We start from the raw sequence: 23,408 nt of genomic DNA, 5'->3' as shown, positions 1-23,408 counted from the left end.
CTCTGCAGAATCCTTTCCTCCACAAGCTGTTACCCAAGAAAGGACCTTCATCTGCATAAACTGCCCCTTTTTATTTTTTTCTCACTCTCTTGTGTGACCTATTATCTTGTATCAAGCACAGATGAGTGCATTGTCTCTGCACTTTGCAATTAGATCTAATGAAACTAATGACTGTATATTAGGTAACCAGGGCGGGGGGGAGAAATATGCTTGTGTACCTCACAAACTACTAACAGTAAATCTGAGAGTCCTTTAGGACTCTCTGGTTCAACAAATGAGATAGCTAAAGGACAGACAGCAATAACAGTAATGGAGCTAGGATGGTCTGATCAATCAGACATAAGCCATAAAGGATGTGTAGAGATAATATCTTCCATATGATTAAAACTGAAAAGGTGAAACAAACAAACAAACATAGAACTGGACACTTTGGGGGCCTCTGATAGATGCATTAATTGTGGGTGGTACAATTTTTAATGGATCACAAAATCAGTATTCTGAACATAGTAGGAAATTGGTTTCAATGTACATAACATATTAGGTGGTACCCCTTCATCACTTTCAAGAAACTTTGTCATATATTATAACAATACATATGTGACTGTAATTCTCACCTAAGCTGTAACCAGTTCATAATAGTTATAGATGAGTTTCTAGAACTCTTCTTGCTTCTCCTGTGGGAGGAATTCAGAGAGTTCACTAATGTCACTGAAGGTTTCAATACTATCAGCATAGATGAAATGGATTAAGAAAGGCAGAAAGAAAGAAAGGAAGAAAGAAATCTGTTTAAATCCTGTCTCTATTCTACAGATTCATGATCAGTGAATTGCTTAACTGTACAAGATTTAAGTCAAAAGCCATAATTGTCCATGCTGTCTGTTTGGACAGTCAGCTATGCTAATCATTGGCTTTTGTAAATGGAAGTACTAATTTTGCATAGTCAGAGAAACAAGAACAGTTAAATACACCAATCAAACAAACTGCCTTTAAGTGAAGAAAATCAAAAAAATTGTTCTGATATACAAACTCATCGAAGATGGGAATCTCAAGGATTAATCAAAACTCAAAAAGAATGCATACCTGAGTAATTTGGGGAGTAAGCTTTACTCACATCTTTCTTCCTTGCAATTATGTATAATTACATGCATATCTGACACATGCATCACCATCACATGTGTGTAGCTATAGGAGTGGGAGATTATGATTAGCATTCACGTATTTTTTATACAGTGAATTAGCAGAACAGTATTATTAGCTTAGCCATTGCAGAACAGTGCAAAGAAGCAGATTGGCCTATGCCCTGGAGAAAGGTCATGCTACTTCTATATATTTATATACATACAGTAAGGTTTAGCTTCAAGGAAAAAGAGGCCAAAGGGCTTGCTCAAAGTGAATGAGTGGCACAGCTTAGATTAGAACAGAAAGCTGCTAAAGGTTGGTATGCTTTGATATGCAAACCTAAATATTTTGGCAAAAGGGCAAAGGCTTATACATGAATGCAAGCAGCTGCATCTTTGAGTTACTTTTCATGGAGTGGCCAGCAGTAACAATAATAATGTTTAGTACATTCATGGAACTGTGTATTTTCAAAACACTAATAAACAGTTAACTAGCACAGTGGTAAAGTGTAATCTTCACTTTACATCTAAGCAAGGATACAGATGACTATTGGCATGCTGAAAGCCATACTCATTTCATTGAGAAACAAAATTAAAATTTAAAAAGTCTTACAGATGCCTTATATAGCGACCACAGCATTCTCCAAGCAAAATGCACACAGTAATGTCAGTTGCCCATTTAACTTGGAAAGCAGTGGAATGGAACACAGACATTTTTTAATATATCTGTTTGCATAAACAATATAATATATGCCTCTATTCAGTAAAGAACTATGGCATACTCATCTATGAAATGTGAAATGTCATTAGTCAGGAAATAATAAGCACAGAGAACACTTTTTTCCCCCCATATTTTATATTAAATACATTGTATACCACAACTTTTTACTTTTCCTTCCTTTCATCCTTCTTAAAGTTACAATCTCTTGCCAGAAGCTCAATAGATCTGGTCTTGTCAATACAGTATTTTTCAAGCTTTTCAAATAGAGTTAAAATGAGGTTCTCAGAGTATACAACTCTTGACCTGTCATCTTGTTGGACATGGAAAATTTAGAGCCACTGAAAATCATTGAACCCTTCTGGAAAATCCACCTGAAGTTCTGTCTTTTCTTTACAGTTTTGTTTCTAATTGGTGAATAAATTAAATGAGAGTAGTAAACTCTATTAATTTTGACTCTGATTATTTTCAGGAACAGCCTACCTAATTCACCTCACATTTCTAAAATAAAATAAAATAAAATAAAATAAAATAAAATAAAAATTACTCTAGCTCCAATTACTTTTTTAACACAGGGACCTCTGTATTAGAAAGAGAAGCAAAAGGGAAAAAAAATATGTGCTATGTCGACACCTAGCTGCAACACTAATGGCAGAATGGCTGACAGTGCTCTATGGTGGAATGATAGATCTTCCTCTCTAATGCTGTAAATCCACCTACAGCTGCTGAAGGATTATGTTTCATGGTACTCACTGGAGCTACTCCAGTTTATATCAGTTGAGAAACTACCTTCAACGTATTGTATAATAGCTATCTTACCATTCTGAAAGATTTGTATGTGCCTCTTTAGTCATGAACTTGAATTTTTCAAGTAAACTGGAAAGCAACCAATGTACAGTCAGGACTGAACCAAGCCGTCTCATTGGGTCTACCATGTGATACAGGTCACGCAGTAAAGTTTGAATCTTGGGTGCAGCAGAAGGGAAAAGCTGAGAAGAGAGATACTGATTAGGGACTACATGTTACATTTTTAAATTGCATAGAAGTGAGAAAAGATTAGAAGACAGTGTATATTATAGCATACAGATATATTAATATAAATGCTCTTTCACGCAAATGTAAAAAATTACAGTCTTGCCCATCCCTGCAAATCAGGCTTGCTAGTACTGACATGGAAGTCTACCTCCCTAGCCTCTCAAGGTCTCTGGTTTGACTTACAGATTTAATCTGGAAGTCAACAGATCTGACTTCCAGATCTATACAACTAATTCCCTTTTCAAAAAGCCCCATCAATTTTTAGCCTTGAAACCCATTCAGAGGTCTGGAAAAAAAAAATCTGAAGTCTTTCAGAAGACTTTCTGAACAATGGATCTAGTTGCTGATCTTCCACTTCCCCAGTCTTCCTCCTCAATTCAAGACTCCTTAATTGTCATGCCTATTCATGGACACTGTTGTTCCTCCATCTCTATTCTTCTCCAAAAAATGAATTCACTACTTCAAGTACTCCCCAAGAGGGGACCTACAGGAAAGCTGGGGAGGGACTCTGTCAGCGAGTGTAGTGGTAGGACAAGAGGAAATGGTTTTAAACTTAAAAACATTTAGGAATAAATTAAAAATTTAGGAAAAAAAAGACTTCAGGAATAAATTCTTTTCTCTGAAGCACTGGCAGAAGTTGCCCAGAGAAGTTGTGGATGTCCCTTCTCTGGAAGTGTTCAAGACCAGGTTAGATAGGGCTTTGAGCAACCTGATCTAGTGGGAAGTGTCCATGCCCATGGCAGAGGGGTTGGAACTAGATGATCTTTAAGTTCTCTCCCAACCCTAACTGTTCTATGATTCTATGATTCCATGATTGACTCGACGACATATGAAGAAGGCATATAACATATTCTGTCTGCTTTTTTAACACTTTTTCATCTCTATCTTTTCTTTGGTCATGATCTTAATGTTGAGCAGTCTCCAGTTCTTCCATTGGCAAGTGCTTTGCTTTACTGTCATTCTGTTTTTTTAACAGCTCATAAGCAATTTACATATTTTTTCTCCTTTTCCTTTCTTCTATTTTCAGTTTTATTTTTCTGATTTAGCTGTCCTTTTCAATTAATCTTTAACTCAAATTCTGATTTATTTCTTTATCTCTTTTATTTTAAAATCCAAAAATCCCAAATAAAATAAGTATACCTCCATCCCCCAGCTTCCCTTTCCATACAGTCTGATGCATGCGCCTGAGACAACAGAGAATGGTAATCACGGAGAAATGTTAGCAGATTTACATAAAATATGAATCCAGTATAACAAAACTGATTTTACCAGCTCAAATTGTCCAATATTCTTCAGCTCTTTTATGAAAGTAATTATGGAATTTATCTCTTCTAAAGACAAACATCGCTCATCTTCTTTGTGGTAGATTCCATCCTGCAGAGGAAAGGACAGCATACACTGTTGAAATCATATGGAAAGCAATACATTTTCATCAGACCCCAGTCCCTTTGGTGATCAAAAGGACAAGTTACGACAGCTCTCAATTTACCCAAACCTCATCTGAAGTCACTTAAAAACAGCTCCTTTATAACTCTTCCCATTTATCAGTCTATGATAAAGTCAACTGTGCATCATTTATTTTATAGAAAAGAACTCATATAAATTGCCATGGGAAAAAAATGTGTAGACAGTGAACTACAGACAACAAAGTAGACTGAAATGTGGTTTGGTCTCCTATAGAAAACAGAGTTAGCTGATCATATCATATGTCATCACTTATGTTTGTGACTACCTAATTTATCCTAACATAAATTTAGAACAGATGACCCTGTTTTAATCATATCTGACTGAGAGGTAGAAGTCTCATGGATGACTTAATCTCTGTAAATTTTGAAAGCAAGAGGCTCTTCAGAATGCCCCCTTACAAGTGCAAAAATCGAGAGAAATACTGCTAAAGATGTTCCCAGCTTGTCATAAACAGCTTTCAGAAGTGATGCAGACTTTACACAGACCCTAAAAATGCAAAAAATTACAGTTGGATCTTGCATTCAAAATGAGGCACAAGGTAGTAGGAAACCAAATTTAATTCCAATGCTCATTAATCTACTTGTCTGAATTAATCAACTGTAGGTTTATGTAAACTCACAAAACTGTATATTAAAAGACCATTTTAAAAATTTTAATAGGGGGAATTATTTTGTTAAAGTTTTAAATATATTTTAAAGACCTGTACTTTTGGAAATTAAATAATTTGAGAGTGGAAATTTGTACTACATTCCCTTTTCAATATAAATGCAGTTTTTCTCATGACTCTCCTGAAATTCAGCAACAGACAGACAGTTTTGATTGAATAAATCCTTCTTGCAAAATGTTGGCACCAACAATTTCATAAAGGCATACAATTTAGAATGAATTATTTTCAAATAACTATTATTAAGAAAAAGGTGAAATGAACTACCTTGCTCACAGTTAATCCATACACATTTTCTAAAGTTTCTTTGAAACTGGAAGTTGGCGATTTATTAGATAAGAGAAATTTAAAAGTATCTTCAAAAATAACTTCTTTGAAGGTTTGGTCCTGAATATTTGATTCCTCGTCATCTTGAAAGTCAAAGTTCTCATGCACCTGTTAGAGAACAATGTAAGAATTTACATTTCGTAAATCAAGTCCTGTCTTCTCAAAACCATATACTGTCAAACTGGAACTGTTTATACAATAAAGTCGTGATAACTCTAGTAAAACAGGATTTTAATATAGAAAATGCAGTACCACATTTTCTGTGAGAACTAAACGCCACGATATTTGCTGACCTCTAGCGGATAGAGTACAACATTGCATCCTCATGTGAGCCTTTTTTCCATTTTGAAATTTGATTTTTTAAAATGTCAGTTTATAAATTAGCACGATTCTTGCAAAACTCTGGTACTTAAGAGATGCTACTGATAAAGATATATTTTTACTCTATATAAACGCAATAAGCTCAGAAAATATACAAATAAATTATTATTTTATTCTAAACACAAATATAACCTAATTGCATGAGTCTTATGCATACTTCATACCTTCATTTCTAGCAGATATAATCTAAAATAAAATCTTAATTGATACTAAAAAATTATCATTTTTTAAAAGTAATTTTTTCATAGGAAACTAGTAAACAGTACAGGCTTACTGTACACGCATAGATTATGACTGATGGTTGAGACTGCTATACAAGCAGGAAATCATTATATTTTATGTTTATAATTTTTAGCAACTCTTGGTAGAATTTATATGCAGCCTGTTGTCCAGTCTTAAAATTGTTATGACATGTCACATTTCCTCTACTAGTTAAAGATGTCTTGTTAGACTAATTAAAGATTTTGTCTTCAAGTTTTTGTTGTTTTTAATTGTGCCAACTGTCATAGAATCACATAATCATTTAGGTTGGAAAAGACCTCCAAGATCATCAGATCATCTGGTCCAACCAAACACTGACAAGTCCACCATTAAACCATGTCATTAAGCTCTATATCTACATGTTTTTCAAATACCTCCATGGACAGGGACTCAGCTACTTCCCTGGGCAGCCTGTTCCAATACTTCATAACCCTTTCAGTGGAGAAATTTTTCCTAATATCCAACCTAAACCTCTCCTGGTGCAACTTGGGGCCATTTATTTCCTCTTGCCTTATCATGTGGTGCTTGGGAAGGAAAACAAAAGCCCACCTTGCTGTAGCCTCCTTTAAGGTAAATGTAGAGCATGATAAGGTTTTCCCTGAGCTTCTTTTTCTCCTGGCTAAACAACCCCAGCTTCCTCAGCTGTTCCTTGTAAGACTTGTTCTCTAGACCCTACACCAGCTTCGTTGCACTTCTTTTTGGACATGCTCCAGCACCTTGATGTCTTTATTGTAGTGAGGGGCCCAACACTTAACACAGTACTCGAGGTGAAGCATCACCAGATCTGAGTACAGGGGGTGACCACTGTCCTAGTCCTGCTGGCCATGCTATTTCTGATACAAGCCAGGATGCTTTGTTTCATATGTCCATTTTTCCTTTGTGTTTAAAAGGTCTTGGCTTTGTGAAGGATGGAGACATTAACTGCATTGCTGTTACTAGAAACTTGAACACATCTTAACTGAGGATGAAAAAAATGTCTCCTGTAATTTCCCAGGATATATTTACTACTATCTTTTTTCCCTTTTGTACATTGTGTGTAGAGACAGATTTTACATGCCCAGATATATGCATGTATGTACAAGAGTAATGAAAAGCTGCTGGAAATAAATATAGTTTTCGTTTCTGTCTGGGCTGTTCTGAGACAGGAACGGTACAAAACTGGCATGGTGAGTTTATGCTAATGGTCACCTTTCTCAGGTTTTGAGGGCTTTGAGGACTGTCTCGGAAGAAGTCAACACAGGAGGAGAAGGCAGCATAGTGCAAGTCAAGGCAGGACATGAACTGAAGAAATACACTGCAGTTTATAGAATCATTGAATATTCCAGGTTGAAAGGGACCCACGAGGGTCACTGAGTCTGACTCCCAGCTCCCCACAGAATTTTAATTTGTATTAAAAGCCATTTGTGGTATTTTAACTTCCTCTCTTCATGCTTTTTTCTAGCACAGTTAATACCTAACTCTAATTGCATGCAACGCTTCCTATATATTCTATTTAGCTGATATTCACTTGGGTAATAGTGGAGTAAAGTTAAAACTGAAAGGTTTGCGTGCTTATATGATGTGGTGAACTTCAGCACAGGAACTCTGTCCCTTCCCAACTGGTTTCTCCCACAGCTACTTGCCACTTCTAGGCAAAATCAATATTAATGTATTTGTCCATTTCTCAGAGGTTTGAGGGCAACTATCATAGAGATTTCCTTGTTTTGTTCTGTTTGGTGTAATTTTGGGGGGGTGAAGCAATACCCTTCTTCTTGTGTTCAGTAAGCTTGCAACCTTCTGGGCATTCTTGGAGACAAAAACACTCAAAAAGAAACATTTCAGTGTCATTTACTCACCTCAAGAACTACTGGGTGTAAGGAGGTGCTGAACCCAATGTCAAAGGTTAGCATTTGAAAACACTGGCTGCATCTGAAATACAATATAACAGGGATCAGATTCAACAAAGTTAGATACTGTTGTGAAATATATGCTACAATGACAGAATGCACACACCTTTGTCCAGAGAAAGCACACAATATAGACTAAACATTTCTAAGAGTCAGCAGCCTTAGCCATTGATGAGTCACATTTTGAGCTGATGAAAGCAGTGATATATTCAAGAGTACCTGTACAGCTCACTTTTAAACCAGAAAGGCAAGTGAACTGGACCAGAGGAGGAAATGCTTTTTGATGAGAATGAAGTCCCACAAAAGCTTTGGAGACATTCTGAGGGCAATAGATGTCCATTAGGTGAGACTTACTGGGCTTACTAAACCCAGATGCACCTGGGGGGATGTTTGAAGAGATGGACGAGGAACTCTAAGCAAATCTTGTGCTACATACATAAGGTATACCTATTCTGTTGGTAAACAAATGTTAAGAGTTTGGACCACTTCACAAATAGTCCTATCCCTGTTATATTCCTCACCTCCTTTCAACTGTCTTCACTCAGAATGTAAACTTTATTCCTGACAAATAATGAGATTTATATTTTTACTACTAAAACACCCATGTTCTCAAATATATTTATAAAACATACAAGCATTATAAATAGTAACTTACTTAGTATTTATCATTAAATAATGTTGATTTATGTGTAAGAACTGTAAGACTCTAATAGAAGTGATTACAGTGATGCAATATTCACATAAAAATGAATGTTGCTGCCTGAGTACACTTCATAATGCACATTTCATAAAGTATTTGCAGTGTTGTTTGTGTTCCCTGCCCCAGCCAGTTCAGAACCGTCTGGGTTACTCTAACTTTAAATATTTGACACAAGACAGAGTGCTCACTAATGGGAAATACAGCTTTATGATAACTGGCCCAATTTTGAGTGATTTCTGTTCATTTGTGCTGCCTGAAACACTTCATGAGGACACAGTATCAGGTCCTCGGTATTTATCACAACCTCTTCACAAACTAGAAACCCTATAGATATTGAAGAGTTTTACTCCCTAGATACAGTATGTCCATACTTCATTCTATTAGGATTAATGAAATAGAGGGGATTTTGTTAATTTAGGAGTCATGCATCTTCTACAGTTTTTACTATCTAAGGAGTTATCTTAATAATAGAATAGCAATGAATTCTGCAAGTTACTTACTGATTGAAAGAACTTGGTCCTGAGGCAGATAATTCACTGAAGACCTCAGTTACAAGTAGAAGTTTGCTTATAGCTTCCTTCATGTTGTTAAAGGCTTGCTGGGGAGAACTGCTTTTGAAGAACATCTCAAAAAACTTTTGCAGCTGTGAAAAAGATTACATATATTTTGTGAACATTTACCTAATGAACATTAACTAAACCAGAGCTTAAGATCATAAATTAAAAGGCTGGTAGAAATCAAAATTGCTATAGAATGTCAATTTCAGTTGTTATTAATTAGCACAGTAAAAAAAAAAAAATAAGGGGGGTGGAGGGGGGGGACATGAGAAGCACCAGAAAGCACACTGGCAGAGAATGTGTTTTTGTTTACAAGTAAGTATATCAGAAACAGACTCTGTAGCTATGGTTTAAAAAAATATTGCTCACAGTCTAAGCTTTCTTTGATAAAACCTTTTACTATCAACTGGTTTGGGGCAACAGAAATCATAACACTGCTTCAGCAGTAGGTCATAGTAAAAACCTTTTATCTTGTTAATGTACTGTACCAAGGGCTACCCCACCTGACTTTCACTTTGAACCCTTACCCCAGGTTAACAAGTTCTAAACACAATAAAGAATAAAGATATTGGGAAACAAACAAACAAACAAACAAATCAGTCACCACAGCCTATGTTTTGACTGAACTTTTACATATGCAGATACGCAGATGGTTTTTGCCATGAATCCTCCTAGAGACATACACAACACAACAATGTGAGCCTGCACAACAATGTGCTCTCAGCTTCTTTCATCACTCAAGCAAATTCACCCTCCTCAATATTGCAAGCAGAGATTTAGGGAAAGAGAACTGGAGCAACATAGAGCACCAGGCAGGTTTTGTTGCATCAAACTGTGCCAGTGCTCAGTCACCTGCAGTGCTTCCTGATGTTCAGAAGACAGAACCTCTAGTGTTTGTTTGTGCCCATAGCCTCTTGTCCTGGCACTGGGCACCACTGAGAAGAGCCTGGCTCTGTCTTCTTTGTACCTTCCCTTCAGGTATTGATGTGTGAAGGTATCCCTTCACACATTGATGACATCCCCCCAAGCCTCCTGTTCTTCAGGCTGAACAGCCCCAGCTCTCTCAGCCTATCCTCATATGAGAGATGCTCCAGCCCCTTCATTAAATTTGTGGCCCTTCATTCGTGGCCCTGATCCCACTCTTCCCAGTAAGTTCGTGTCTCTCTTGTACTGGGGAGCCCTGAACTGGACACAGTGCTTCAGATGTGGCCTCACAAGTGCTGGGTAGAGGGGAAGGATCACCTCCCTCAACTTGCTGGCAACATTCCTACTAATATAGCCCAGGATAGCACCAACCTTTTTATGGCAAGTGTACATGCTGGTTCATGATCACCTTGGTGTGCACCAGTACCGCCAGGTCCTTTTCTACCAACCTAATTTCCAGCTGGGTGGTCCCCAGCATGTACTGGTGCTGGGGGTTGTTTGTCCCCAGGTGCAGGACTTTGCACTTCTCCTTGTTGAACTGCATGAGATTACTGCTAGCCCATTTCCCCAGCAAGTGGAGAACCCTCTGGAAGGCAGCTTGACCCCCTGGTGGATCAGCCACTCTTCTCACTTTTCTGTCACCTGCAAACACGTTGAGGATGCACTCTGCCCCATTAACAAAGATGTTGAACAGACTGGACCTAGCAAGGTCCCCTGTTGTACACCACTAGTTATTGGTGATGCATTATGATGAATTATGATGAATCGAGGTGCTTGAGCGGGTGCAGAGAAGGGCGACGAAGCTGGTGAGGGGCCTGGAGGACAAGTCCTATGAGGAGCGGCTGAGGGAGCTGGGCTTGTTCAGCCTGGAGAAGAGGAGGCTCAGGGGTGACCTTATCGCTCTTTTTAAGTACCTCAAGGGAGGCTGTAGCGAGGTGGGGGTTGGCCTGTTCTCCCACGTGCCTGGTGACAGGACGAGGGGGAATGGGCTTAAGTTGAGCCAGGGGAGTTTTAGGTTAGATGTTAGGAAGAACTTCTTCACTGAAAGGGTTGTGAGGCACTGGAACAGGCTGCCCAGGGAAGTGGTGGAGTCACCATCCCTGGAAGTCTTCAAAAGACGTTTAGATGTAGAGCTTAGGGATATGGTTTAGTGGAGGGCTGTTAGCGTTAGGTTGGAGGTTGGACTCGATGACCTTGAGGTCTCTTCCAACCTAGAAAATTCTGTGAAAATTCTGTAATTCACTGTGCCGACACCACATCTCCTTTCAACAGACTTCTATGCACTTTAGTCAATGGAATTTTCTAGACAGCATTGTAGTCTGCCTTGTGAGCATGAATACTGTCAAACACATTGGTCTGTGTTGGCATGAATGATTGCCTTTTCATTTTTTTTCAGGCAGCATAGCACAGTTAAATGTAAAAAGTGCTTCCCACTTTCCTTTTCAAAAACAAATACAAAAAAAAAAAAAAAAACACTGTATCATTGCCTACAGCCAGCCATGGCAAATAAGTAGGCAGCTTACTCTGATCCTCCTTTGCTTTGCTGTCTTCAGTGCCATTAACTTGATCCTAACAAGTAGTGCCCTTCCTAGTGCCTTTACTGACTAAAACAAATTTGTCCTATGCACAAATCTGGGTGGAAGGTCTGCAATGCCTGGGACTCTATTCTGTTTCTGATAAAGTTGAGTGAAATGCCAGTAGGAAATAAATAAATAAATAAATAAATAAACAGAATGACTTATATTACAAAATTAAACTCCTGACTGCCAGGAAATTACAAAGTAAAGGTTGCACATATAACATCAGCTCTGCCATTTGGATATTTGCATCATGCTGCAATCTTGAATAACATCACACTGTATTTTTATACTGTAGAAAGTTATCCATGTGTATTGCAATTCAATAAACCCTTAGGGCAAAAGAGCCTGGAACTGCAATGTAGAAAGAGATTATGGAAAAAAATCTTCAGACCACACTACACTTCATTGCTAGCTTCCCAAAGTCTAAGATCACCCAAGCTTTGTTTCTTCCACAGAATGGTACAAAGATTAAGAATACAAAACTGCACATTTTTCATATCAGTTCAGATTTAGAATCATCTCTGAAATAAATTGTTTTGTCTCAGCTCTAGTTCAAGCCAACAGCAGTTTATTAATCAGTTCATGTGAAATAAAAAATAAAAATAAAAAAGAAGGCTAATCTGCCCAGAATGAGACTACAAGGTGGTTCTTCAGCTGACTTAGACAACTACCTCCATCATCTCTGACAGATCCTGTACATAATTCACATTCCTGCTACAACAGTTTTCACCTTTTCTCTAACTTCCTATATCTGCAGTGGGTGTTGAGGAGCTAAGTGAGAAGCTGTGTTGCTTTGCTGCACATAAGGAGTTGAAGAACTTTACAGGGAGAGATGGAGTTTATTGGAAGGAAGGGCAAAAGGGACAGAAGAAGCCCCATTAGCTCATTTCCTCCTCTCCATAAATCAGTTCCTAAGTACCTCAACACCAGGGATACACAATGCATGTATTTCTAGTCAGAATTGCTGAAAGACAGACTGATTTGCCCTGTTTGCACTCACAGCATGCTGTTGGCTAAAATAGCAAACCAATTCCAACACAACAGGCATTGAAATAAAACTGACTTCTCCAAGGAACTGCATTTTAGTTACAGCCCTCCTTAGGCAGATTAGAAAAAAAATAAGAGTGCTCTACAGGTCCTTGATGGGGGATATTAGGTTTTAGGACAATGTTTATTCTAAAGCAATGACTAAAAATAAATGTTTAGTCAGCTTGGTTCAGGACCAACAAGGACAACAGAAAAATACTCCTGATTCTATTCCAATTCATTAAAAAATCCTATTCAAACCAGTTCAGGTTAGGTTTGACTCTGTCAGATTCCACAGGATTCTCAGCACCCAACAGGGAAAATGCAGAGTATGTGGACTGGGGATGATAGGGATGATAAAGTAGGAATACCTGCAGCAACCTCACGTTCTTCTAAGTGTGCCAAACAAAATCTATAAATATCCATGTTCAGCTGCAACGTGTTAAAGCCACTGAGATGAAGGTTACTTCAGAAGATCACTACAGATGATACATGTTCTCCCACCTTCAGAGCAAACACTTCCTGCCCAGCAAGGTTCAATCTCGTTATTAACTGAGGCTGATTAAAAGCAGCAATGAATAGCAAAAAGAGGACAGAATGGAAAAATCTGGTGGCAATCACAGGAATTTAGTCTGGGAGAAAACCGACCTCTGGCTGGCAAATTTCTGAGCAGAGGTATAGGGATTAAATTTTAGTAGGCTGTAAAACTTAATGCATACATGGACATATATATTGTACAATGACACCATTGTATACAGAATTGCAAGACTTCCCAGGAGCTTGAAAATGTTCATCCACACGCTGGATGCACACAGTCAGGGATGTGTTCCACACATTTATGTAATGCCTTTCAGAAAATGTGTAAATGCAGTCAGATTACATAAATCAACTGCACATTTTCTTTAAAGGTAGAATGATCTAGAAACATAAATATTCTTAAGATTGACTTTAACTCATGGACCTTTAGCTCAGTGATAACCACTCTTCCTTTAGGATAAGCCACTGGGGGAAAAATAAATAAATAAAAAAAATACCTAGAATATTGATTTTAAAATACTTTTTCTCTACCCACTTTGAATTCCTTTTTTTTTTTTTTTTTTTTCTCCTAAATCTGCAGTCATTAAAATAAGCCTTATGATCTTAGTGACATGGGCTCTTTTGAATCCTCAGAAATACGCTGTACCGTCAGTAAAAGGCCTGACAAACTGAAAAAAAATACAATTTAATTAACAAGCTTCATGGACACTAAAGGAGAGTGGAAGAACGTGCCATTCGTGGGCCTGCATGGTATGGTGACTGTAGTAATTCCTTTGAGAGGATTTTCATCTGGCATCTTTTCCACAAATTAATTTCTTAGGAGAGGTTCTGGGGCAGCCTGGGGCAGCTAGCTGGATGGTTAGCTGAGGATTTGCTTGAGAAAGGGTAGAAATTGATTCAGACAGCCGTGTCTTCTACCTCCATCCCTTGTTTTTAGAAGGCCTGTTCAAAGTATGCTGAGGAGCAGACACAGCACACTCACTGCGTGCACTGGGTGTCAGACTCCAACACTCCACAGAAGCCATAAATGAATTTTACTGTAGTGAAAACAAACTGTGGTGATCCTTCTGGGATTGCCTTCCAGCTCAGTCCTAACGCAGTCTTGCCACATGACAAGATAAACAAGAAAGATTTTCCTTACCTAACTTAAAACACCTACCTTCGCTGACTGCATTGATTAGCTTTCTGTTAATTGCAATAGGAATTCAGAGGCACAACTCACATGCAGACAATTCACTTAGGTATCAAAATCTATTGAGGAATGCCACCCTACAAAATTATGTGGCTTGTGTCTACGTACAAGGTAAATGTCTCGGTTCCTTTCACACTTCATTGCACAAGACAGACACTTCAAAAGTGTGATTTATGCCATCCTAAGGTAGACATCTCGAAATGGTGACATTAATTACAATCTGAAACTGCTCTGTTCCTCTAGTGAGTGTACAGGGAATCTAAATGAGACACTGAAGATGGGTAGGAGATATAACCCGGGAGAGCTCACACAGCCCACCCTTGACAAAATCTTCTGGATAAAAATATCTGTGTGACTTGAATATACAAAGCTGTCTGGGAGGGTGTTTGCCCTAAATTGATGATGTTAAAGGCAACCATCAGCAAGATTAAACAGCAACCAGGAAATTACAAAGTGACTTTTGATAGAAGGAAGGAGTCAGCTTGAAAAATAATATTAAAGAAGCATGAAAATTTGCAGCGGGGGCTGGAAGAAGCTTTAGAGCAAAGACGGCAGCAGGCAAAACCTGGTCAGGCACTACCAGAGGTCAGCCCACCAGCACCACAGCTTCTGCCTGGGCTGTAGGAATTTACTGGGTTGTCAGCATTGGCATGGCTCCTGCAAGGGCACACAGGAAGGGGGTACATGCAGAGCTGGAGCTCCCACTTGTCCAATCAAAGGTGCATAAAAGTAGAGAACCCACATCCCAGGAGAATGGGGCCGTCTTTGTAATCCATGCTGCTTGCGAGACGGGGAGAGCATAAGAGAGGGTGAATGAGTGGGTGTGATTAGAACTTTGGGGTAGGGGGTGGGTAGGAGGATGTTTAGAGATATGCAGTATTTATTAACATTATTGAAGTATCTGGTGTCATGGTTTCTCTGTTCTGGTATTGATAATGATTTTGCGTGTTACTAATAGTGGCTGCAATTTAACTACATATCACCAGTTAACCACTTCTATCCTGATCTTGTTAAAACAATGTGAACTAGTCAGCTTTTTCCCGCAACAGCATTACATTCGGGGAGCTGTAGCTTATCTTTGAACCTACACAAGAGGTGAGGAGCTAGAAGAGGCCATTGAAGCTACTGAGTAAATCAGTGCAATTTTGAGGTTTATACTTTGGGATTTGATGTATCATCCTCTACAGAATTTGTATGAATACATTTTGAAACAATCATATTGGCCCCTAGTTGTAGCCTTAAAAACTAGAGCACAGATAAAGCTGTCAGTATAATATTCGAGAGCAATATTTACTGCTGCTGATATAAAATGTGACCTTTGGTTTAAAAACAAAACAAAATAAAATAAACTAAAAACAAATAAAAGGCACTTTTTAAAATAACGAAGCTTATCCTCTCCAGACTGTTTTGCTATGCATCAGAGCTTTTGCAGTCTTTCTGATCAATTGGATCTGCAGGGTCTCAAAAGAATGTAATCACCTCTCTTTGAAAATAGCCAAGAATGTATTCACTTGAATAAACTCAATCACTCTTCTAACTTTTTCAGTGTAAGCTATGTACTTTCAGTACACTTTTGTACATTCATTCTTCTTACTGAATCTATATTTGGTGATATTTCTTCACCAAGTCCAAATACTTTTGCATGTAAATAGTCATTCATAGATACAGTAATACTCTTACACACAAACAAGAATCTCTTTGACTATATCAATGGATGTATCTAGATATCTAAAGTGTCTACAAAAATGTAGACTGATTCCACATACAAGGCCTGAAAAAAAATAGATTTTGAAATGAAACTATTTCCTGTATTGTCTGCTAGCACAGACAAACCTCTTCACAGATCACAGTATATAGAAAAAAAAAATATATATATATAATAGGAGAAAAACTTCTCCTAATCAAAAACAGTGGGTCTAGAATACATCTCAACAGTGCAGTAATTTATCATAAGCTGATAGTGTTAGCTTTAGGTAGGTCTGTTTAGTCCACCTGTGGTTTATTCTTACGTATCTTATCATTATGAAGGGGGAAGCCAAGATGTTATTCAGCTGTTTTATACAGTAAATTTCAAATTAATGTATATATATATATATATTTTTTTTTTCTTTGCATAAGATATAATAAAGAAATAGTATCTAAAAGGTGTGGAAAACAACAACAATAAATCCTCTTGTCCCTCAGCACTGTTTAAGCATACTTACTCAGAAGATAGTCTTTATTTATCAAGTTCAGTGGACACTGTCCACCTATTTCAGTGTTTGCTCCTGGATGTCTTATTTTAAATCTTTGCTGGTGAATAGAGAAAAGACCCTCTGAGAAAACTTTTCTCTAAAGATCTTTGCTGTTAACACTAAGTCCAAAGCTTATTGATGTCACTGATTATTGATGTTCACTAGCTTCAGCAACCACTAAATTGGGTCCTTTGAATGGGTCCGAACTAATGATTGATTCCCAATGCAACACCAACTTCTTAGTAGAAAAGTAAAGGTGATTTACTAACAACATTTTCCAGCTTGCTGTGAGAAACAAATGTGAATCAGCTTGATTAAGGGAAGCTGGAAGGCAGAAAGGGAATCAGGGTAACAGGAGATAGGGCAGGGAAAGTTGGGAACCACGTGGAGACATGTTTACAAAGCTGCTTGGATTGAAGAGCCAGTGCAAGATCTATGAACCAGAAGAAAAACAGAGAGCTAAGGGCCTAGATTAGTGTGTTAAGATTTATTTATGACATACCTACTTGTTATAAAGAATAATCAGTCTAGAGCTGTTACCAAAGAAACTCGGATGTTCTTGTTGAGAAGAGCAGAAAAGAGCTCCAGGTAGAATTTTAACTCTATTTGTACACTATCTGACAAATTTGCACAGACGTGGAGAGGGTAAAGAAGGAAGGATTACTCATTCTTTCTCTAAAGACAAGAATCAGGGACATGAAATTAATAATCAGGTTAAAGTTTCAAAGAAAAAAAAAAATCTACATAATTAATCTCTAGAGACTCATTGCTGCAGGTTGTTGGGAAGACCAAAAGCACAAACGGATTCAAAAATCCATTAGAGAGCTCCGTAGCATTGAAGTCCACTGGAGTTTATTATATAAAGATATACATGTATACTCCACTTCAGTGTGTCTTACCTTGCAGGTTACCAGAAGCAGGTACAGTCTGCCTATGTATTAATGAGTACCTTTCTATAACAGATACAGTATGTCAGATAAGCATATCTTTGATATTCCTCAGTCCAAACAGACTTTTTTGTTATATTAGTGAAAAGAGAAATTATAGGGTTCTAGATGTTATGAGAGACAGCAGAGACAGCATTTATGTTATGCTCAGTCTCCCAGGAGTGGGATCATTAGCGAATTTGATTCTCTGTGCAGGCTATTTGTAAGAATAGTGAAATGCACATGCTAAGTTCTTACAGCACCTAATGCACACATTTGATTTTTCTTCCCAAATAACCTTGCAATCTTTTTAAGAGTTGGTGGTAATTTGCTTTTGCATTTGCTCTTGCTAGGTGTCAGGGCAGCAACTGGTAACCCAAAAAGAAAACAAAGCAAAAAAATCCTGAGTCTTTCTACTGTTTTTAAGTGCTTTGCTCTTTATCTGCATGAACGTTTGCATTCTGTTTCATATTCATCTTTGAATTTTACTTGAAGTAGTATCAAAATTGGCCACTTGAGGGCAATACTGCAATCTAATTTTCAACATTCTGCTCTAAACCAGACCTCCATGTCATATTAAAAGACATATTTCCTGGATAGTTGAGGGTCCAGTTTTATTTGCATATATATTAAGTATGAAAAATATTTTTCTTTACTCAATTTTTCAAATGCTAATACATTAGAAAGAGAATTTCAGTGAAAGTTATAGTGACTTATACCACAGAAAGCTTAAGCAACAGCAAACAGCTTTAATGTATTACATTTTCTTCACTGCAAAACTTGAAAATCACTTAAAATCATAGTTTCAACTAAGGGTATCTAGGTCTATGCACATACACCAGTCAATGAATTCAAATCCAGAAGGCACCTGACTTATATTTTAGTTGAGCAAATGGACAGTGAGCCAGAGAGGGGGCAGTTCAAAACAGCCCGCAACACCTTCACAGGTGACACAGGATGAGGCACCTCTAGAGCCTACAAAAATGTATCCGTAGTTATGAACTGGGACTGGGTTGGGAAAGGCTAGTGGCTGAGCAAAGGAGATAATTTATGGAGTGTTAAACCTGGAGATAAGTAATCGTATAAGAGTGTCTTACACACCAGCTTCTATAAAACCGGAGTTTATTCATAGGTCACCTTTTTGCACAATACACAAGCATAGGCCAATACTATGAAGGCGATTATTGTACACGTTGACAATGACCCCTCCTTTAATTGGTACCATATGAAAAATTAAAATCTTCTATTTTATTAATAATTTTTCAAAGCACAGATGGTCTAAATAAAGGGTTTCCAATTTTCCTCAAGGAAATAAAGCTATTATGCAAGCCTCATAGCAAAACATTAACGTGGCAGAAAGCCATTCCCTGCGTCTTTCCAACCAGGGCCCAAATCTAGAGTTGCACTTTTGTCACTCCTTAATGACACACAAAATCCTAACGCCAATTAAATATTTAGCTTCTTTTGCTTTCTGAACCAAGTTACTAAAATCTTCCTAATCTCTTTCCTCCCCCTTCCCACAAAAAAAAAAAAAAAAAAAAAGGCAGCCGGTGTGTACAATGCACTTAAGCTTCTCCTGAACTGTCATTTGGCTAATGCTTATTCAAGAATTCATTGTTAAGTCTTGTCACTCCAATTGGGATAAGTAAATTTGAACAGTAAGAGTCACTTACAATAGTTTTCTAACAAAGAAGCAGTGGAGAATGTATTATTTAACTCATTAAATTTATTATTTTCTTTACACAGTTTCTCTAAATCATTTGGTATCATTTGGTATCCAGTCTTGAAAAATGCCTTCTTCACATTTACGTACCACATTCTGGTTACTTCCAGCAAAGGTAAAGGGTTATTGTGCATAGAAGATCAAATATCCTGAATTTGCATTAATAAAGTTGTAACTAAGTCAACCACAGTTGTGGATCTATTTCTTACTCATAATGGTTTAATTACACTGGTAAAAGAATATTTGCTGACAGATATCCAGATCAGATCTCCAAATTATTGTACAACATTACTAAAGGCAGCACATCTACGATGGCAATACAGAAAATTAAAACTCTTTTAAAATTAAAAGATTAATTTAGTCCGCCATTCTTGGGGAAAAATATAAAAAATAAAAAATTATACACTAGGAAATTTTTCTAGACAATAGTCTCTTCCATAGGCGTGATCAGGTCCCAGTGACACAAGTGGGTATTCTGTCAATTACTAGAAGAACACATCTTAGACACCCTTTCTGTCTTTACTAAGTATTGACAGGCTGGAGCTTCACAGTGTAACAATTTCCCTTCCTACACACTAGAGCTGGCAGAAAACGAATAGTCATTCATATGCATTCAGGACCACATTCCCCAGCTGGAACGAATATGTGTAGCTCCACTGGATAGTTTGGAGAGGAGATCACTGTGCTAGCATTGTCCATCGCACTGGCATCAAGTGATGGCTCCATAAAGTTTACTAGAAACTTGATACAACCTCATCTCACAGGATATCCATAACTGAATTCAAACCTTCTCCCAGATATTCTTTCCTGACCACTGTCGTCTTTTCTGATGACTACTGTCTGACGCCTCTGCACCAAGCACAGAAGATTTTTTATGATTTTCCCAGTAGTGTTATCTGACCATTAAGTAAATTCTCAGTGTTTCACTTGTCCTGGAGACTTCCTGACTCCTTCCAGGCTCGTTATAGGGCACACTGCTTAAGCTGAGAGACAGTCTTATACACCCTGTTTTCCATCATTCTGTTGATTTACATTTAAATTTCTTCATCATTACAAATGTGCTTTGTGTGATGCCTACTTTTTGTGTATTTCTTGCCATTTTGACAAGTCTGCCTAAAGCTGTGGAAGATGTAACACCACAGCAGCAGTAACCAGATTGGAACTACTGCTGACATGCTGTTGCTTCTATCTATCATTTTTATTGTTTCTTCAGCTGCCAAAGTGCTCTGTAAATGATGGCTAGCACCCCTTTCAGCAGACTTCCCTCAGCTGGAGCCATTTTACAGAGCCCTATCACAATCACTAATGAGTATTAGCCTTTAGAGTACTGCCTACTTCAGATATGATAGTGATGATGCATTTTAATACAGAAAATTAGACTGAATTCCAGGGTTTGAAAGTGGGTGACCTTTGGTAGTCTTCCTAAACCCACACAGACAAATTGCAAAATAAGTTATCTCCATGTGCTTCCACAGCTTCTGAAGAGTGAAATTAAGGTAAGTAGGTTTATTTCACCTAATTTTGGCCATCTAGAATTTGGCACGTTCCTTAAGGCAGTCACAGCAGAACAGGAAGGAAGCAGATAGTTCTAGCAGGAAAAAAAAAAATAATAATAATAAAATAAAATAAATCCAAAAATAGTGTCTACATTGAGTGGGATGTTTTATACTTTAGAGATACTGTTTCTCCAATAGCTAGAATTAGATAACGAGCTTAAACTAGGCATTTAACTTTCAGAGAACTAAAACTGTAAAACAAACCAAATGGTAAGCATCATCAAGAGTCCTGGCAGTGATACCACAACATTCACGCTGATTCAAATATAAGACTTGCTCCTACCCCAAGAGAGTTACATGGGCAAAGTGCACCCATCCTCTGATGGCTGCTGCAGGAGTTGAGCTATGTCACTTCACAAAATCACTGCTACTTTGAGAACTTGATCCTTGAAAAAGAAAAGAGCAGCCATAGAACTGCAGCTCCTTCACAAAGTGCTGCCATGTTGCAAGGACAGCTCTTTGCTGAAAGAACAAAGGAATGGAAAGATACCTTTGGAAATCTGTAGGACTGCTAAGCAAACTAGACCTGGAGACCTGGAGTCTCCAGGCACTTGGACATTTCCAGAGTTAATCAAAGCAAGGCATGTGTGAAGCATCCTTCTTCATAAAACCTAGAGACCATGGGGAGATACCCTCTGCACACTATTCTTCCTTCTCCTTATTTGGAAGTGCCCTGCCCCTCATCCATTCTGTTTTACTGCACCTAAAAAAAAAAAATCTAAACAAACCATTTTAAATATTTACTTTCCTATTTTTACAGCACTATCAATATACAGGCATAAGATGTTACTGAATCAGAGCACCCCTGCAGCTGTGCTTTAGAGAAAATTCCAAGCTTGCAACTGCTGTCCAATGCCACCAATAAAAATCGGCTTTGAAGCAAGCAAACCCCAGGTGCCTTCACAATTCCCACTGCACAGGCCAGCTCTCCCCTTTGTCATGAACCAAACCCCACTTTTTCTGAGAAATGAAAGCTGTACCTGAGGAGAACATTCACCATCAGCTCAGGACTGCAAATAAAGAAAGGGTAAAAGAGAATATGCATATTACCTGTTTTTCTGTCTCTACTTTTACTAAAAGTGTGCAAAAACTCAGAAATAAAACATTTTACCTTTACAGAAAAGTGCTTCTTCTTGGGTGGATGCCAGACTGTGGCAGCTGAATGAATGAATGCCCGCAAAGGTGTTAAGGATGTGACTAGCACATATGCTTTTATGATGACAGAAATGTCTTGAGCTTTAAAGATGTCCTTGTGGTCTGGTGAGGCTGAGACCTGATTCCTGGGAAGTAATAACAACACGGAGAATTAATGAAGAGCTTCTGCATCTCTTTTAGAAGTAAAATGAACTATAGAATAAAAAAAGTAGGGGAGAAAATAATTTCCTTTTAACCTAAAGTTAGGTAACATAGTAGATGAAACCAAGCAGGATGGAGTCAAGATTTTTATCAAGTCCTTTTTTTTTTTTTTTTTTTTTCACAGTTTTTAATCTTAATTTCCATACATACTAATTAACTGTGTTAGGAGGGAGTTATGGTTGAGTGTACATATGGGCATTGTGGACATGTTGTAATTGTTTGTTGCAAAAGCCATCAGTACTAACCCAGGACATTCAGAGTGAAGGTAAAAACATTAAAGAAATCCAAGCAGCTTAAATAACAGAAGTGCATAGTAAAACTACCCAAATCTAACACTGATTTCTAGTGAAGTCAGAAAAAAATATGGAAAGACTACACTATCATAAGTACTTTCTTCTGTGTAATACAAGACTACAAACATGTGGTGATGCATGCTTGTACTAAGGAAAGACATGAACTATGATTCCAAATGTTATAAGCAACTGTAACACCTAGGAATAGCCCATAATAAATCAGCTAATCATAAAAGTGCAAGTTAATTTAGTTCAGGAAGTGACGTGGCTCTCTAGATAGTGGGCCACAACTCCCATAGTCTGCACAAAAAGAATCAGCATAGAAACTGGGAAGAAACAAACAAAACTGGGCAAAAATCAGTTCTCTAAAAGCTCATTACATGGAGAAACTTGAACGACACTTGGGAATATTCACAAAAGTGGTTATTAATCTGTCTGTTAAAATCTCTGAATATCACTCTACCTCACAACAAATGCAATGAGAGGAAGAGTATACAAATTATATGCATCTAAGACTGTGATTAGTGGTAAAAGAGGGACCTCACACTTTTCTCCCATTTCTGTGTAATCTTTGGCAAGACATGGCCTCACCAGGCCTCAGTTTTGCCTTCTTAAAGAGAATCTAACAGTATCTGTGCTAAATAGACTTTCTTCTTCCCCTTGCAGAATGGTAGGGCCCCTGACCACATAATCTGTGTGATACTGAAATATAGGAAACAGCATTTGGGCAGCTAGTTCTCAAGTATTTCTTAGTTCTTTTCTTAATGGAAGTCTCTTTGCAAAGGACTATATATGTGTGTCTGTGGTAGGGGTAAAGGCAGGAATGAGGACAGGAAACATCTCAGACACTGTGAGACCTAAACATTCAAGGGTGTCTCTGGATCTGTATTTATCTGTCTAGGAGTCTAAATGCCCTCAACATAAGGGCTTAGTTGTTCACACACAAA

At 37.9% G+C, this 23,408-nt stretch overlaps 1 protein-coding gene across 2 annotated transcripts in view; it reads right to left on the bottom strand.

Moving 5' to 3' along the window:
* The window catches only part of CPED1 (cadherin like and PC-esterase domain containing 1), a gene marked incomplete at its 5' end in the record, with an annotated part of 146,404 nt that overhangs the window by 74,124 nt on the left and 48,872 nt on the right, over positions 1 to 23,408 (bottom strand). For both annotated transcript variants that reach the window (XM_084291203.1, XM_084291204.1), the window contains 7 exons: positions 615 to 674; positions 2,656 to 2,825; positions 4,141 to 4,245; positions 5,270 to 5,437; positions 7,807 to 7,879; positions 9,058 to 9,200; positions 21,924 to 22,092. In XM_084291203.1, coding sequence (XP_084147329.1) covers positions 615 to 674; positions 2,656 to 2,825; positions 4,141 to 4,245; positions 5,270 to 5,437; positions 7,807 to 7,879; positions 9,058 to 9,200; positions 21,924 to 22,092 — 888 coding nt within the window. The remainder of the gene's footprint in view (positions 1 to 614; positions 675 to 2,655; positions 2,826 to 4,140; positions 4,246 to 5,269; positions 5,438 to 7,806; positions 7,880 to 9,057; positions 9,201 to 21,923; positions 22,093 to 23,408) is intronic.

Source organism: Netta rufina (assembly GCF_964035555.1).
Source record: "Netta rufina genome assembly, chromosome: 1".
Classification (NCBI taxonomy): Eukaryota; Metazoa; Chordata; class Aves; order Anseriformes; family Anatidae; genus Netta; species Netta rufina.
This window is presented reverse-complemented; position numbering and strand designations above follow the sequence as displayed.